This window comes from Silurus meridionalis, chromosome 11 (assembly GCF_014805685.1).
Source record: "Silurus meridionalis isolate SWU-2019-XX chromosome 11, ASM1480568v1, whole genome shotgun sequence".
Taxonomy (NCBI): domain Eukaryota; kingdom Metazoa; phylum Chordata; class Actinopteri; order Siluriformes; family Siluridae; genus Silurus; species Silurus meridionalis.
The window spans coordinates 56,698-73,884 of NC_060894.1; the positions used below are offsets into that span (position 1 = coordinate 56,698).

General features: G+C 47.3%; 1 protein-coding gene across 2 annotated transcripts; it reads left to right on the forward strand.

Moving 5' to 3' along the window:
- Positions 1–760: 760 nt before the first annotated feature.
- tjp2a (tight junction protein 2a (zona occludens 2)) lies at positions 761–16,464 on the forward strand. Of its 2 annotated transcripts, none has more exons than XM_046861780.1 (23): positions 761–958; positions 3,219–3,265; positions 4,163–4,287; positions 4,520–4,622; positions 4,745–5,414; positions 6,549–6,652; positions 6,861–7,014; positions 7,745–7,856; positions 8,275–8,399; positions 8,515–8,617; positions 9,766–9,916; positions 10,132–10,240; positions 10,332–10,551; positions 10,687–10,871; positions 11,085–11,180; positions 11,311–11,390; positions 13,196–13,406; positions 13,803–13,903; positions 13,991–14,206; positions 15,271–15,366; positions 15,575–15,817; positions 16,156–16,223; positions 16,298–16,464. In XM_046861780.1, the coding sequence occupies exons 2-23, from the start codon at positions 3,221–3,223 to the stop codon at positions 16,386–16,388; spliced, it is 3,408 nt and encodes a 1,135-aa protein (XP_046717736.1). In that variant the 5' UTR covers positions 761–958; positions 3,219–3,220; the 3' UTR covers positions 16,389–16,464. The 2 variants fall into 2 exon arrangements, with proteins under 2 accessions (XP_046717736.1, XP_046717737.1); XM_046861781.1 differs by lacking the exon at positions 761–958 and adding an exon at positions 1,017–1,212.
- Positions 16,465–17,187: the final 723 nt, after the last annotated feature.

The window sequence follows — 17,187 nt, forward strand, 5'->3', positions numbered from 1 at the left end:
TTTTGGCCTGTAAACAGAAAGTAACAGTTTCAGTGGTGGGCAGTGCATTTGGTATCTGGGCCTTCAGTGAGGACGTACACGACTTAATCCACATCTGTCACGTCATTATATAGAAACCATCGAATGGAAAATGCTGACGCTATTCTGGTCCAGTGATCTGCTCTGTGAGGAGAATCTGAAATCTGATTGGATAAAGAAACAGAGCTGTTGGTAATATTCTCTATGGTAAAAGTCCAGCAGTACTGATTCTGAAGGCTCTGAGCAGATTAGATTCACATGGCAGCACATAGAGACTGAAATCTGATTGGACAAAAAATCTACCATCCACATACACGTACTGAAGCAGTGCAGCCGAGAGAAACACTACCACATGAAGAGAAGAAACTGATTAATAAATTAATACAATTTCATGGAACAAACATTAGAATTTATGTTGTAAATGTAGATCAGAGCTTCTGATAGTGTTTAGACCAGCAGAGAAGTGTTTACTGACCCTGACCTCCAGCCACTGAATAGTTTAATATGGAGAATCTAATATACAAATATATTCAATACAAAATAATAAATAAGAACCAAATAATCACATGATTTTATTGTGAAATTAATTTCGCCATTCTTTCACTGAGAATACATTTAATTTGATAATAAATAAATGCAGCATGTCTGTGTCCTGGTGAGTTCCGGTCTCTCCTGATGAAATCTGATGTTTTTGTTGTGAAACTTCCTGTCTGCTTACTCAGGTTAGCCTGAACCTCGGTCACGTGATCGGTGATGTCACGCGGAGAATGTCGGTGTGGACTCACCTGCAGCAGGAAGCCACGCCCCATACCTGGAAGATTCAGGAAATCGGCCTGTGCGTTGCAGCTCGCGCTCGTGGATTTCGGGAAACGTCTGTCTTTTGCTCCAGTTTAAGTCTTCAGGTGAACGCGGAAGTGTGACTTTCAACCGGAAGCTGAAGGTGAGTGAGACTTTTACTTGCTTATATTTCGCCTGCTTTTGTATTGTGTGGGTTCTCGCATGGTTTCAGTTCACCGTGGTTGAGAACCCAGGAGAACCCTGGAGAACTCTGTGTTCCATTGGGTCTGTTTGTTCTTTGCTCTGTGTCCTGTGTCCTCATCTCTGGGTGGAACAGTGGAGAGTTTCTGTTTGGGGTGTGACTGAGTGGGAAACGCTCCGCTGCGGCCTTTTACAAACAAACACACACACACACAGGTGCGTAGATTACGCGGGGGACATGTCACCCGCACTTTTTATAAAAAAGTTAATTCGTCCCCCTCACTTTTTTAGTGGAGGGAAAAAAAACAGGTAACACTACACATTTCGTCTCCCCCACTTTTGAAATGATGAGTGCGTGCATGTGTGTGTGATTTGTTGAACACACTGCACGGGGTTGGAGTATAGTTGCAGGTGTTCTGTTTCTATCACAGTCTACATGTGATTTACTTTGATCTTTTGTACCTGTGACAGACTCAACCTGATGAAACACTATACACTGCACACACCCTGTACACTGTACACTCTATACACTGTACATGCTATACTGTACACACCACACTGCCCACCCAGTACACTGTACACACTACACTGTACACACCAAACTGCACACACCAAACTGCACACCCTGTACACTGTACACACCAAACTGCACACACTGTACACACCACACTGCACACCCTGTACACTGTACACACTATACACTGCACACCCTGTACACTGTACACGTCACACTGCACACACTTAACACTGTACACACTATACACTGCACACCCTGTACACATCACACTGCACACACTTAACACTGTACACACTATACACTGCACACCATGTACACTGTACACACTCTGCACACCACACTGTACACACTGTACACACTATACACACTATGCACTGCACACCCTGTACACTGTACACACCACACTGCACACCCTGTACGCTGTACACACTATACACTGTACATGCTATACTGTACACAGTACACTGTACACAACACACTGCACACACTATACACTGCACACCCTGTAGACTGTTCACACTATACACTGTACATGCTATACTGTACACAATACACTGCACACCCTGTACACTGTACACACCACACAGTACATACCACACTGTACACACTACACTGTACACACTGTACACACCACACACTGCACACACTATACACTGTACAGACCACACTACACACTCTGTACACACCACACTGCACACCCTGTACACTGTACATACTATACACTGCACATGCTATACTGCACACACTGTACACTGTACACCCACACTTTGCACACTATACACTGTACACACCACACTGCACACCCTGTACACTGCAGACTATACACTGCACACACTGTACACAACACACTGCACACCCTGTACACTGTACACACCACACTGCACACACTTCAAATCAAATTTTATTTGTCACATACACATACATACAGGGTACGTCATGCAGTGAAATGCTTTTGACAACGGTCCGGCATGAGGGAATAAAATAGGGTAACACTTAACACTGTACACACCACACTGTACACACTATACACTGCACACACTGTACACTGTACACACTCTGCACACCACACTGTACACACCACACAGCACACACTGTACACACTATACACTGCACACCCTGTACACTGTACACACCACACTGTACACACTATACACTGCATACACTGTACACACCACACTGCACACCCTGTACACACTCTACACTGCACACACTATAGACTGTACACATTATAAACTGTACACACCACACTGTGTGTTGGGGCATGGAGTGTGCATTGGGGCACTAATCACTAAGTGTGTGTTGGGACACTGTGTTTATTGGGACCCTGTGCACTTTGTGTTTTGGGACACTGGGGCATGGTATAAGTGAGCTGTTTGTGAAACTGTGCTGTACACACACACACATACACACACACACACACACACACACACACACACACACACACACACACACACGAAAACTTTAGAGTGAAAATACATCAGAATTAAAATATTTCTGCTATTACAATTATTGATATTGATATTATAAATAGATAAAGGAGGTGTTTACTTTGATATATTTCAGTGTGTTTTCGATAACAGAACTAAGAAATTTTATACATTTAATTACAGAAGTGTGTGTACACGTGTGTACAGCTGCAAAACAGGTTGTATATCAATGTGTTTGATTCTGTTACACTGAAACGGTGTGTTTTCTTTCACAATAGAGATGGAGGAGATGGTGTGGGAGCAGTTCACTGTAACACTGCAGCGGGTGAGTTATACTCTAACACCACCTACTGCCCCAACTCGCCTCCCTAACACCACCTACTGCCCCAACTCGCCTCCCTAACACCACCTACTGCCCCAACTCGCCTCCCTAACACCACCTACTGCCCCAACTCGCCTCCCTAACACCACCTACTGCCCCAACTCGCCTCCCTAACACCACCTACTGCCCCAACTCGCTCCCTAACACCACCCACTGCCCCCAACTCGCCTCCCTAACACCACCTACTGCCCCCAACTCGCTCCCTAACACCACCTACTGCCCCCCAACTCGCTCCCTAACACCACCTACTGCCCCCCAACTCGCTCCCTAACACCACCTACTGCTGCCCCAACTCGCCTCCCTAACACCACCTACTGCTGCCCCCAACTCGCTCCCTAACACCACCTACTGCTGCCCCAACTCGCCTCCTAACACCACCTACTGCCCCAACTCGCTCCCTAACATCACCTACTGCCCCAACTCGCCCCTAACACCACCTACTGCCCCCAACCTGCCTCCCTAACACCACCTACTGCTGCCCCAACTCGCCTCCCTAACACCACCTACTGCTGCCCCAACTCGCCTCCCTAACACCACCTACTGCTGCCCCAACTCGCCCCTAACACCACCTACTGCTGCCCCCAACCTGCCTCCCTAACACCACCTACTGCCCCCAACTCGCTCCCTAACACCACCTACTGCCCCCAACTCGCTCTCTTACACCACCTACTGCCCCCAACTCGCTCCCTAACACCACCTACTGCTGCCCCCAACTCGCTCCCTAACACCACCTACTAGGAATGAAACACGCATCTTCCTGATGATGGGGCTGTAAAGTAGTTGCTAAACAGTCGGCTGATTCTATTCTGTAAATCTGAATCACTCCGTTTCTTTGTGAAGGATTCTAAAATGGGATTTGGAATCGCTGTTTCGGGTGGAAAAGACAATCCAAATGAAGAAACAAGAGAGGTGTCCATCATCATCTCTGATGTGCTGGCAGGAGGGCCTGCAGACGGCCTGCTGTTGTAAGAAACTCATCACAAACTAATAAGAAATAAACACCCATTCCATCAAGTACCATTCAGGGTTGTTTCTCAGGTTCATGCCCCTGAACCTTTTGTCCTGCACATTTTTTGCACATTGTTCTTCAGGAACCTGTGCTTTGGAGGAACATCATCTATTACAAAGGGAATCTTTCACAAAGAACCCTTTAAGAAATTTATGATGTTGGAACCTTTTTCTGCTTTGTGTCTTTAGTCAGAATGATCGAGTGATCCAGGTCAATTCCTCATCCATGGAGAACGTTGTGCACTCGTTTGCTGTGCAGACCCTACGCAAGTGCGGCAAAGTCGCCAGGATAGTGAGTATTTTATGAATTATGATATAATTATAATAAACTTTATTTGCTGTAGTATAAAAACTTCCTTTAGAAATAGTGTTTTAATGAAGTTATTTATTTTATAAATTTTTTTCTGCCTGTAGACAGTGAAAAGGCCACGTAAAGTGAGTGTGGTGAAACAGGCTCCGCCCTTGGAAGACCGTGTGTTCTCTCATCCGGACTACAGCGATGATTATGACTACGAGCCGGACAGACGCAGCATCTACAGCGGACGCACCGACTCGGAGTACGAGTACGAGCGCAGCCGCGGACGAACCTTGGAGCGAGACATCAGTCCTGAGCGTCAGTATCGGCGCGACGGCAGCAGAGGGCGAGTGCTAGAGCCTGACCACAGCCCTGACCGGCGTCTCCATAGCAACCGTACCCTCGACCGAAAATACAGCCCGGATCGGCAGTACCGTAGCGACCGTGCTCTGGACAGAGACTACAGCCCGGACCGGCGTTACCGTAGCGACCACACCTTAGATCGAGACTATAGTCCGGACCGGCGGTACCACAGCGAGCACACTCTGGATCGAGACTACAGCCCTGATCGCCGATATCGCAGTGAACAAGTTCTGGATCGCTCACGCAGTCCAGAACCGCGCTACAGAGTGAAGGAAAGAGAACAGCGGATTCCAGAACCGCGCACAGCTGAGGCTCTCAAGAGAAACACCAGCCGTGAACAATTGGAACGTTCACCTCCACAGAGTCCTCAAGAACCTCTGGAGAAACCAGTCCGGGTAACACTTAAGAAGAAAAGACCTACTGAAGGTACGCTACACTATCACAGTCTCTCACTCACTCACTCACACACACACACACAGCATCTGAGGCTATAAATTAAAACCCTGTGTGTCCTCTGTAGTCATGATCTATAAACTACTTGATGTTCTTCACGTATGGGCGTAAATCCCGGGGGGGACGGAGGGGACGGAGGGGACATGTCGTTGTAGTTGATTCAGACTCATTCATAAATTAGTTGCGGCAAAAATGCTGATTAGCGATGTAATTTTCCATGAATCTGCTCTATCAGTGATTAAAATATCACTTATCTAGTGAATGTTAGTTTGTGTACAATAGCTTGTAGCATAGTGCACTGACACTAACACACCAAAGCCGTTTCCCATGCAGTGATTTATTTAGGATGAATTGGTATAATGTTAATTTAACATAAACAATATGCTAATTGTGTGTTAATCTGTGCATTTACTAAATGAGCACTGTGCTCCGTCTGAACTGACCACACTGGGTTTTTTTTGTATAATCAATTTCTATTCTGTTCTTAAGTGTCTTCATTAATTTTAAATAAAAAATTAAACTTTTTTTTAATTCCTTGTTTTGCTTCTCCATTGAACCTGAGAAAAACTTTGAAAATAACCATAATGACGCCATAAAGTCTCCATGCTACAATAATAATGATAAAAGCATAGTTTTTCACTGTGGGGACACTGTGGGGACACTGTGGGGACACTGTGGGGACACTGTGGGGACACTGTGGGGACACTGTGTCTTTAAAAGTACAATTTGATTGTATTATTTGTGTCTCCCTTCAAAAATTGCTCATGAGAAATTTTATATTTATTGTCCCCCCCTACTGTTAAATGAAATTCACGCCCATGTCTTCACTGTTTCATCTCACCAGTATTCTGAAGGTCTGCTGTCACTTCTGGTTTCTTTGTTAAGGCCTAAAGCTACAAAGCTGCTGTGTGACGATGTTTAAAAATCTTTATTGAAGTAAAAATAAAAGAAATGAGGAGTGAAGAGAGAAATAAACAATCAGATGAGCTGCTACAACACACAACTAAAAACTGTCTAAAAACTAAACCTGTCTCACCCTGTTCTACGTGTGTGTGTGTGTGTGTGTGTGTGTGTGTGTGTGTGTGTGTGTGTGTGTGTGAAACTCAGAGTATGGACTGCGTTTGGGAAGTCAGCTGTTCATTAAAGAGATGACTAACACAGGACTGGCCTCCAGAGACGGAAACCTGCAGGAGGGAGACATCATCCTGAAGGTCTGCAGATCACCTCCTTTTATAAGATCTGCATCTCTCTCTCTCTCTCTCTCTCTCTCTCTCTCTCTCTCTCTCTCTCTCTCGTTCTTCTCATCATCATGATGTCTGTGAAGCTTTTGATTATCACAAATATTTCTGATTCCATGTTGAAAGGGAGTTAGTATTTAAATTTGATGAACAGAATGTGATGGTGGTGTTTGTGTCTCAGATTAATGGGACAGCCACGGAGAATCTGTCTCTGAGTGATGCAGGGAAACTGATCGAGAAATCACGAGGGAAACTGCAGCTGGTGGTCCAGAGAGATCGCAGGAAAGTTCTGGTTCGGGTTCCGCCCATGGCTGATAGCGACTCGGAGCCGGGCGGTGAGTTGAACTGATTTACTGCAGGAAAAATGGATTAGAGAGAATCTCACCAGCACATCACACTCTCACTGATCAGGAAAACAATCAACATTTTATTTATGTTTTCTCATTTGAATGAAATTCCACAGACAGAACACACCACATGCTCCTGAAGAGTTTTAGACGTGAACATGCAGCACAGCTCATGATTTTAGTGTGTGTGTGTGTGTGTGTGTGCACCTTAACACTATTAGTTTAACATTTTGGATTATTATGGAAACATGATTTGAGGCAGGAAGTTTCTCCCTCACACTTCCTGTTTTGTACACCACTCCTTCTGAAGCTTCAGGTTCCTCTGTGAATATTAATGATGTTTACGGTTTCATTTGTTTTCTTCTGGTTTCACATCAGATCACTGCTTACGCCAACAAATCATTCCTGAAGGGTGTGGGAGTGGGCGGAGCTAAAGCTGGGGCTCTCACTGATCACTGGTCAGAAATGTTGAACACTGAGAACACAAAAAAATGAGCTGGTGATAAATAATAAAGTTATAATAGAGAGTTTATAAAGTTGAAAGCGTTTTATAATCTAAAGTAAGTTTAATGTAAGTTTTATAAAGTTTGAGGCGAAGCGTTGGATCCATGTTTAGTGTTTTTCTGTCGTCCTGCAGCGTCTCAGATCTGAGGACATGGATGTGAACGTTCCAGATGTGGTGATTAGTGATAACGTTTTGACTTGCTGTTTCCTGCAGATCTGTCTGAGATCGAGTCATATCGTTCATACTCGCCTCAGGAGGACAGACGAGGACAGCACTCAGACATCTCCTCACACTCCTCCAACGAGAGGCTGCGTGAAAAAAACAGGTGATCACCTGATTATTAGTGCAACAGAACACGAGGGAGAAAACCAGAAGCTGTTTCCTTCAAACTCCAAACCGAGTGGAAGTGTAAGGAGCTTTCATACGCACTGTTCAGTCCAGAACGGAGCATGGATGAAGCTCTAATGTCAACCAGGAAGTGCACTGTGAATTTTCTGAAGGACATGATAATATTTACACAGAGATTCTTCCTTCTGAGGAGAAAGTAGTTCTGTTTGTGACTGCAGCAATGCGACACTTTTCAGCTTCATTTCCACACAAACACCTTCAGCTGAAGATTTCATCAAATCATCTGCACTTACACTTTTATCTCTCATGGGTTTGAAGTAGAACATCTTAATGTTCTTTTCTTAATGGTTTCTGAGACAGCGTTATTGAGGTGTGTGTGTGGGGGTGTGTTGCAGAGAAGAGCCTCAGAGCAGATTGTCTAAGATGGGCGCGATGCCGACACCGTTCCAAGCGTCTCCAGATGACTTTCCACCTCCACCACCAGAAGAGGAGGAAGAGTCTGAGCTCGAGGAACCTCCAGGTATCATGTGACTTTCAGAGTGATCTGCATCTCAGATTTATAGACTTGGAGCTTTGATTTCTGAAAGTCTTAGCAGAAAAGTCTCATGATTATGTGTGAATAATTTTATTACCAGCTCCTGTGGCCATTCCTGTACCTAAAATCAGCATTCCACCAAAAACCAAAGCTCCTCCAAAGGTTCCTCTGAAACCGAGTGCAGAAGATCTGGAGATGTATGGGTGTGTATCAGATCATCAGTAAAACCTGCATTAATCTGTATACAAACATCTGTGCAACACACTCACTGGTTCCGTGCTGGCAGAAAGAGAAACAGGCAGAAGTTCACCAAGCAGAGTTTTCTTTATTTACTTTTGTTTTCACCCCGGCGTTTTCCTTTCCAGTACTCACACCAGGGTCGCCCACGGTCTTGCAGTTCAGGATGCCGTTCCCTTTTGACCTCCGCTGGCGGCCACTCGCGGTTCGGCCCGTCTTTACTCGCGGTTTGGCCCGTCTTTACTCGCGGTTTGGCCCGTCTTTACTCGCGGTTCGGCCCGTCTTTACTCGCGGTTCGGCCCGTCTTTACTCGCGGTTCGGCCCGTCTTTACTCGAGGTTCGGCCCGTCTTTACTCGCGGTTCGGTGCTCTTTCTCTCTTTAGCGTACACCCGAGTGTTTCCTCGTGAACCGGCACGTCTTTTACTGGCTCATGCCCGCATTTAGTCACCGTTTTGTGACGCTTCCGCTCGTCTCTCCTTGGTGTCTCCCCAAGGCAGGTGTCTCTCTCCTCTTTATTGGTGTCGCAGGACTGAAACAGACGCACTGATTAGTCTCATCAGCTGCAGGTGGTTTTTTTTCGCCTATTCCGTCCGGTTCTGATCTCCACTCCCTCACCGCTGGCACGATGGGGGACAATCTGTATCATATTGTAAGAAATAAAACTCTTAGGGACTCATCATCCATCCATTTTATTTCTTAAACCATGACGTTTACTTTTTATCCACTTACAGATACAATTAATGTTCCTGTTGTAACTTGCGTTGTACCACCTATGAACACTCATTTAATTTACAGTTACCAGGTGGAGAAAATCAAAAAAATAAACAAATTTGTCCTGAACAAAGTCTATAAGCACTGATACTGGAGACTCCTTCCAACAAACAAAATAGAAACATCACACACTTATTAAAAAATCATAATATGCTGTACACATTTCTGTAAATAAGCTGTTACTATAGTAACCATGACACAGTATATACCCCTAGAGTACTGTCAGAGCTGCTGGTCTACAGAATAAATCAACACCTGTCTGTGTGTGTGTGTGTGTGTGTGTGTGTGTGTGTGTGTGTGTGTGTGTGTGTGTGTGTGTGTGTGTGTGTGTGTGTTTCTCAGGCCGAACACAGTGATGATGAGGTTTCAGAAGGGGGAGAGTGTGGGTCTCAGGCTGGCAGGAGGAAACGATGTGGGGATTTTTATAGCGAGTGTTCAGGAGGACAGTGCGGCTGAGGTGGAGGGTCTGCGTCCTGGAGATCAGATCATGAAGGTACAAAACATCTCCATTACACGGGACATATTTACATATGTAATATTATTATTATTATTATTATTATTATTTGTTAACTTTAAATTCTCTTTAGTTTAATTTTATTTCTAATCTGACTCTGAAGCGTTCTGAGTCGTTTCATTGGCGCCCCCTGGTGTTCGTTTGTAAGTTAACTGATAAATGTTAGATTGTTGTCTGTGTATTTTGCGGTTCAGGTCAATGATGTGGATTTCCGTGACATGGTGCGTGAGGATGCAGTGCTCTACCTGCTCAACATTCCTAAAGGAGAAGACATCACCATCCTGGCACAGAGCAAACCAGATGGTAGCACAGACACTTTCCACAAAGTTGAATCATTTTCATGTATTAATAATGTGGAGTAACGTAGGCATGGTCATGTGATCTGTATTTGCAGTTTATAAGGACATTGTGGCGTCCGGTCGAGGAGATAACTTTTACATCAGGACTCATTTTGAACATGAAAAAGATTCTCCTCAGAGCCTGTCCTTCAGCAGAGGAGACATCTTTAAAGTAGTGGACACGCTGTATGACGGAAAACTGGGCAGCTGGTTGGCGATCCGCACCGACCAGGACAACCAGCTGCAGGAGAGAGGAGTCATCCCAAGCAAAAGCAGGTGTGTGTGTGTGTGTGTGTGTGTGTGTGTGTGTGTGTGTGTGTGTGTGTGTGCGCTTTTAAAGTCCATGTGGATGGTTGTTGTGCTCTTTGATGATGTCATGATGATGCCGTTTTTTTTAACCGACACCCACAGAGCTGAACAGATGGTTAATGTTCAGAACACTCAGAAAGGAGCAAACAATGACAGAGGAGATTTCTGGAGGCTTAGGGGTCAAAGGGCAGCAAAGAAAAAAGACCTGCGTAAGAGCAGAGAGGATCTCACAGTTACCCCCGTCATCACCCGCTTCCCTGCCTACGAGAGGGTGGTTCTGAGAGAGGGTATGCTCACCACACCTTCACCACACCTCCAACACCTATTTTTTATATATATATATATAATAAACATCTTATTGATCACCACATTATCTGTGTAAAGCTGCTCTGAGACAATGTTCACTGTTAAAAGTGCAATACAAATAAAGATGACTTGAATTGAAGATCTCTGTACTGTACAATCCTGCTTATGTACTTCAACTCTTCTCCTCCCTGCAGCTGGGTTCCGGAGGCCCGTGGTTCTGTTCGGCCCGATCGCTGATGTGGCGAGTGAGAAACTGGACAACGACCTGCCTGAAGATTTCATTATAGCAAGTGAGTGTGAAAGACCTGAGATGAGCTCCTGAGCTGCGTATGTGTATATGAGATACTGATGTGTGTGTGTGTGTGTGTGTGTGTGTGTGTGTGTGTGTGTGTGTGTGTGTGTGTGTGTGTGTTTTTACAGAGAAAGAACCTAAAGATGCAGGGGCAGAGAAGACATCAGGTGTGGTGAGACTGAACACAGTGCAGCAGATCATTGAGCAGGTAAACTCCGCCCCCTTTCCTCCACCTTTCAGTCCCAGTGTTCAGAATCCACCTTATAAACTTCACACTTTAAACTCCGCCTTCTGTCAAATCTACAGTGGTGCTTCAAAATACCAACCAAAATCCATAAAAATATTCGTAAAATATTCCCACTCCTCTGTCGCTCTCTCCCCCACTCCTCTCCCGCTCTCTCCCCACTCCTCCCGCTCTCTCCCCACTCCTCCCCACTCCTCTCCCACTCCTCTCCCTCTCCCTCCTCTCCCTCTCTCCCTCCTCTCCCCACTCCTCTCCCTCCTCTCCCTCTCTCCCCTCCTCTCCCTCCTCTCCCACTCTCTCCCCACTCCTCTCCCTCCTCTCCCACTCCTCTCCCCCTCCTCTCCCTCCTCTCCCACTCCTCTCCTCCTCTCCCGCTCTCTCCTCTCTCCCCACTCCTCTCCCTCTCCCACTCCTCTCTCCTCTCTCCTCCTCTCCCTCTCCCCACTCCTCTCCTCCTCTCCCTCTCTCCCACTCTCTCCCCTCCTCTCCCACTCCTCCCCTCCTCTCCCACTCTCTCCCTCCTCTCCTCCTCTCGCTCTCCCCCACTCCTCTCCCACTCCTCTCTCCCTCTCTCCCCACTCCTCTCCCTCCTCTCCCTCCTCTCCCACCTCTCCCCACTCCTCTCCCACTCCTCTCCCTCTCCCCACTCCTCCCGCCTCTCCCCACCTCCTCTCCCGCCTCTCCCCACTCCTCTCGCTCTCCCCACTCCTCTCCCACTCCTCTCCCGCCTCTCCCACTCCTCTCCCACTCTCCCCCACTCCTCTCTCGCTCTCTCCCCACTCTCCCCCACTCCTCTCTCTCTCTCCCCACTCCTCCCACTCCTCTCTCTCTCTCCCCACTCCTCTCTCGCCTCTCTCCCCACTCCTCTCCCACCTCTCCCGCTCTCTCCCCACTCCTCTCTCCCTCTCTCCCCACTCCTCTCGCCTCTCCCACTCCTCTCTCGCTCTCTCCCCACTCTCCCCACTCTCCCCACCTCTCCCCACTCCTCTCTCGCTCTCTCCCCACTCCTCTCCCTCTCTCTCCCCTCCTCTCCCGCCTCTCCACTCCTCTCCCGCCTCTCCCCACTCCTCTCTCGCTCTCTCCCCACTCCTCCCACTCCTCTCCTCTCTCCCTCCTCTCGCTCTCTCCCCACCTCTCCCACTCTCTCGCCTCTCCCACTCTCTCGCTCTCTCCCCACTCTCTCGCTCTCCCATTCCTCTCCCGCTCTCCCCACTCCTCTCCCGCTCTCTCCCCACTCCTCTCCCACTCCTCTCTCGCCTCTCCCACCTCTCCCGCCTCTCTCCCCACTCTCCCCCACTCCTCTCCCACCTCTCCCCACTCCTCTCACTCCTCTCACACTCCTCTCTCGCTCTCTACCCCACCCTCTCCCTCCTCTCCTCCTCTCTCGCTCTCTCCCTCTCTCCCCACTCCTCTCCCACTCCTCTCCCGCTCTCTCCCCACTCCTCTCTCGCTCTCCCCCACTCCTCTCCCACCTCTCTCGCCTCTCCCACTCCTCTCCCACTCTCTCGCTCTCCCCACTCTCTCTCGCTCTCTCCCCACTCCTCTCCCACTCTTTTCTCGCTCTCTCCCCACTCCTCCCACTCCTCTCCCACTTCTCTCCCGTTCTTTCCTACTCTCTCCCGCCTCCCACTCCTCTCCCACTCTCTCTTCCACTCTCTTCCACTCTCTCCTGCTCTCCTCACTCTTCACTCTCTCTCTCTCTCTCTCTCTCCTCACTCCATCTCCTCTCTCATTCTCCCCCTCTCTCTCCCCTTCTCTCGCTCTATCAGGATAAACATGCTCTGCTGGATGTTACCCCAAAAGCAGTGGACACTCTGAACTACACCCAGTGGTACCCCATTGTGGTGTTCCTGAACCCGGATAGTAAACAGGGGGTGAAGACGATGAGGAATCGACTGGTCCCAGGTTCTAATCGCAGTTCACGCAAACTGTATGAGCAGGCGGTAAAACTGAGGAAGACCTGCTCTCACCTTTTCACCGGTCAGTGTGCAGAGAGAACGCCACTCTGTTCCTGCTTGTACTTTACACTGATTACAGGACTGATGTTCTGTTCATCACCATACTGAGTGCTTTGTATTCTTCTTTGATTCTTATTCGTATGTTTTCAGGTTCTGTTGTCTTTCTGACCTTAACCCTAATCTTCATCTTTGTATTCAGTATAATTATTTTCTCTTTATGTTGAATAATTTCATAACTATCAAATAAACGAAATAAATTTTGACGCTGAAACAGTGTCAAGGTCACAACAAGGTAAAATTGTAGGTCCTGTTTATACACCACAAGAAGTTTCACTGGGTCCTAAACCACATCAAAGAGATTTCTGTTAGATGTTTTCCTCACACACCTCATGTAGGTTTAATCGTGTTTCCTATACAGCGACGGTGGATCTGAACTCTGCTCATGATGCCTGGTACGGCAGTCTGAAGGACACGATTCAGGAGCAGCAGAACAAGGCGGTGTGGGTCTGTGAGAATAAAGTAAGAAGCGAGTGTACACTCACGATGATCTCATGTTAGAATGATGTGTTTGGAAGTCGATGCTAATGCACGCCTGTGGTGCTTTAGCTGGACAGTCCTGAGGAGGACCTGGAACTCCACGATGACCGCATGTCCTACCTGTCAGCTATGAGTGCAGATTACCTGAGCATGGACAGCCGTCTTACAGGGGACTACGATGACACAGCAGATGAGGGCGGAGCTTATACAGATAATGAGCTGGATGAGGTGACTGATGAGCCGCATGTCTCCGGGACGAGACGATCCTCAGAGCCTGTAGACGAGGTGAGACTCATTCGCTTTTATGTTCAGACTGATGTTGGTGTTTCGATCACCTCAGAGATGCAGCACTGCTTGTACATTTAACAGTGTTGTGTAGCTGCAGTAACCACAGTTAATGTTGTGTGTTACAATTACAGTGTTGTGTTGTTGCAGTTACAGTGTTGGGTTGCACTGTTGTGTTGTTGTAGTTGCAGTATGGTGCTGCACTCTTGTTGCAGTGTTTTGTTGTTGCAGTTTTAGTGTTGTGTCTGTGTTGTGTTACTGTTACAGTATGGTGGTGATGTGTTTGCCTTGTTGTTACAGTGTTCAGTTTCTCAGTAGCTCCTGGTTTTATAACCATAATGACTGTAGAAAGATCATCAGTCATAATCACACACTCCAGTGCTCATGTTAGTTCTCACTCTCCAGTCTTCTGTAGTGTTTAAAGGCTCTGGCATGAAGAAGCTGGTGTTGGATCTGTGATCTCAGATGTTGAGCTATTTTATGAGTTGCTCAGTAGCTCCTAGTTTTATAACTATAATGACTGTAGAAGACTGTAGAAAGATCATCAGTCATAATCACACACTCCAGTGCTCATGTTAGTTCTCACTCTCCAGTGTTCTGTAGTGTTTAAAGACTATAATCACACTCTTGATGTCACCCAAATGAGGATGAGGTTCTGCTATTGAGTCTGGTTCCTCTCAAGGTTTCTTCCTCATAACATCTAAAGGAGTTTTTCCTTCACCACAGTCTCCATGGTGATCATCAGGGATAAACACACACCATTCACCTTCACTGTTAAATTCTGTAAAGCTGCTTTGAGACGACGTCTGTTTTGAAAAGCGCAATAGAAATAACATGACCGTGTTATACAGTGTTGAGGTTTTGCAATCACAGTGTTGTGTTGTTGCAGTTACATTGTTGTGGTGTTGCAATTACAGTGTTGTTGCAGTTACAGTGTTGTTACAGTGTTGTTTTACTGAATGAACACTGACTGAAATGTTCTGTAATGATTCCTAATGGTATGATGTGTAAATGTAATGTATTCATGTATTCCCCCTCACACACACACACACACACACACACAGAGACCAGCCCCTGTGCCACGCATGAAACGAACTGGAAGCAGAGAGGTGCTGCGAGACCCCAGTCCCCCCCCCTCCTTTGTCCCAGAGCCACCCAAGGTAAAAACCCATTCTTCTTCCTTTTCCTCATCTCACGCTTCCCCATCTTACTCCACTTAATGTCACTCCTCCTTTCAATCCTCCTCATTCTCCTCTCACATCTCCTCCTCTCACTCTTCCTCCTCTCACTCCTCCTCCACCGCCAATACGTAGACCAAGTCTTCTATAAAACTCTGCACCAGGTTTATAATGTGTGAGTGTCTGTCAGCCTCGTTCTCAGAGACCCCACAGTGAGTCCAGCAGCACAGTCAGCAGTGATGTCAGCACCAAGCCACCTCCCCCACCTGTCGCCCTCAAACCCAGTTTCCTCTCTCGAGTCGCTCAGCCTCAGGAACATGCTGAAGACCCAGCAAGCCGCTCATTCCAGGGGAAAGTAAAGGCCTTCCAGCAGATGGACCACTTGGCCAGGGCACAGAGGATGCTGGAACTGCAGGAGGCTGAACATGCCCGGGTCAGTCTCACACACACACACACACACACACACACACACACACACACACACACACACACACACACACACACACACACAAACTGAAAGTACTCTGTGATGTGACTGAAGTGAGAAGTGATTTATTGTTACTCTTAATTGTGTTTCAATTGTAAACTAAAGAATCTGTAAATGTAAAAGATCAGTAAAGAAACAATCTCTTCATCAGCATCTCAGGAGCAGATCCACACATCTACTACTCGCTATATATCCCACATACTATACATTAGGAATGATCAGAGTTGTGTGTGTGTGTGTGTGTGTGTGTGTGTGTGTGTGTGTGTGTGTACGCACGCACGCAGTTGGAGATTTCTCAGAGACACCCGGACATTTATGCCGTCCCTGTTAAACCCAAACCACAACCTGCCAGGTAAGTGTGTGTGTGTGTGTGTGTGTGTGTGTGTGTGTGTCTGTTCTAAACCCTGCTGTGTTTTGTATTCCCAGTTCTCACCCTCGTACAGGATCTGTTGAGGAGTCCGATGCGTCTCGTCGTGGATATTTCAATCCTCAGAAATACAACGACACTGAGCTGTAAAGCCACGCCCACATCTCCTACTCCGCCTACATCTACAACCCCACCCCACTCCACTTACATCTACAACCCCCCACCCCACTCCACTTACATCTACAACCCCACCCCACTCCACCTACATCTACAACCCCACCCCACTCCACATCTACAACCCCACCCCACTCCACCTACATCTACAACCCCCGCCTACATCTACAACCCCACCCCACTCCACTTACATCTACAACCCCCCACTCCGCCTACATCTACAACCCCACCCACCCCACTCCACTTACATCTACAACCCCACCCCACTCCGCCTACATCTACAACCCCCCACCCCACTCCGCCTACATCTACAACCCCACCCCACTCCGCCTACATCTACACCCCACTCCGCCTACATCTACAACCCCACCCCACTCCTACATCTACAACCCCCCACCCCACTCCGCCTACATCTACAACCCCACCCCACTCCGCCACATCTACAACCCCACCCCACTCCACTTACATCTACAACCCCCGCCTACATCTACAACCCCACCCACCCCACTCCACTTACATCGACAACCAACCTACATCTACAACCCCACCCACCCCACTCCACCTACATCTACAACCCCCCACCCACCCACCCCACTCCGCCTACATCTACCACTCCTCACTCTCCATCTTTATAGTATTTCAGGATGGATCCTGATTGTGATTCTGAAAACCAGTTTCCCTGTACAGCATTAAATGTGATCATTTTAAAAACAAACTCAACTCTTTATTCAGCAGCGTTACAACAACAACAATAATAAAATGTTCATCTTTTTTT

Bases quoted from the DNA above. Each gene is read 5' to 3' on its own strand.
- tjp2a (XM_046861780.1), top strand. From the start codon at position 3,221: ATGGAGGAGATGGTGTGGGAGCAGTTCACTGTAACACTGCAGCGG. The intron at 6,653-6,860 runs GTCTGCAGATCA...TTTGTGTCTCAG, and splicing joins AGGGAGACATCATCCTGAAG to ATTAATGGGACAGCCACGGA. The intron at 10,872-11,084 runs GTATGCTCACCA...TCCTCCCTGCAG, and splicing joins GAGGGTGGTTCTGAGAGAGG to CTGGGTTCCGGAGGCCCGTG.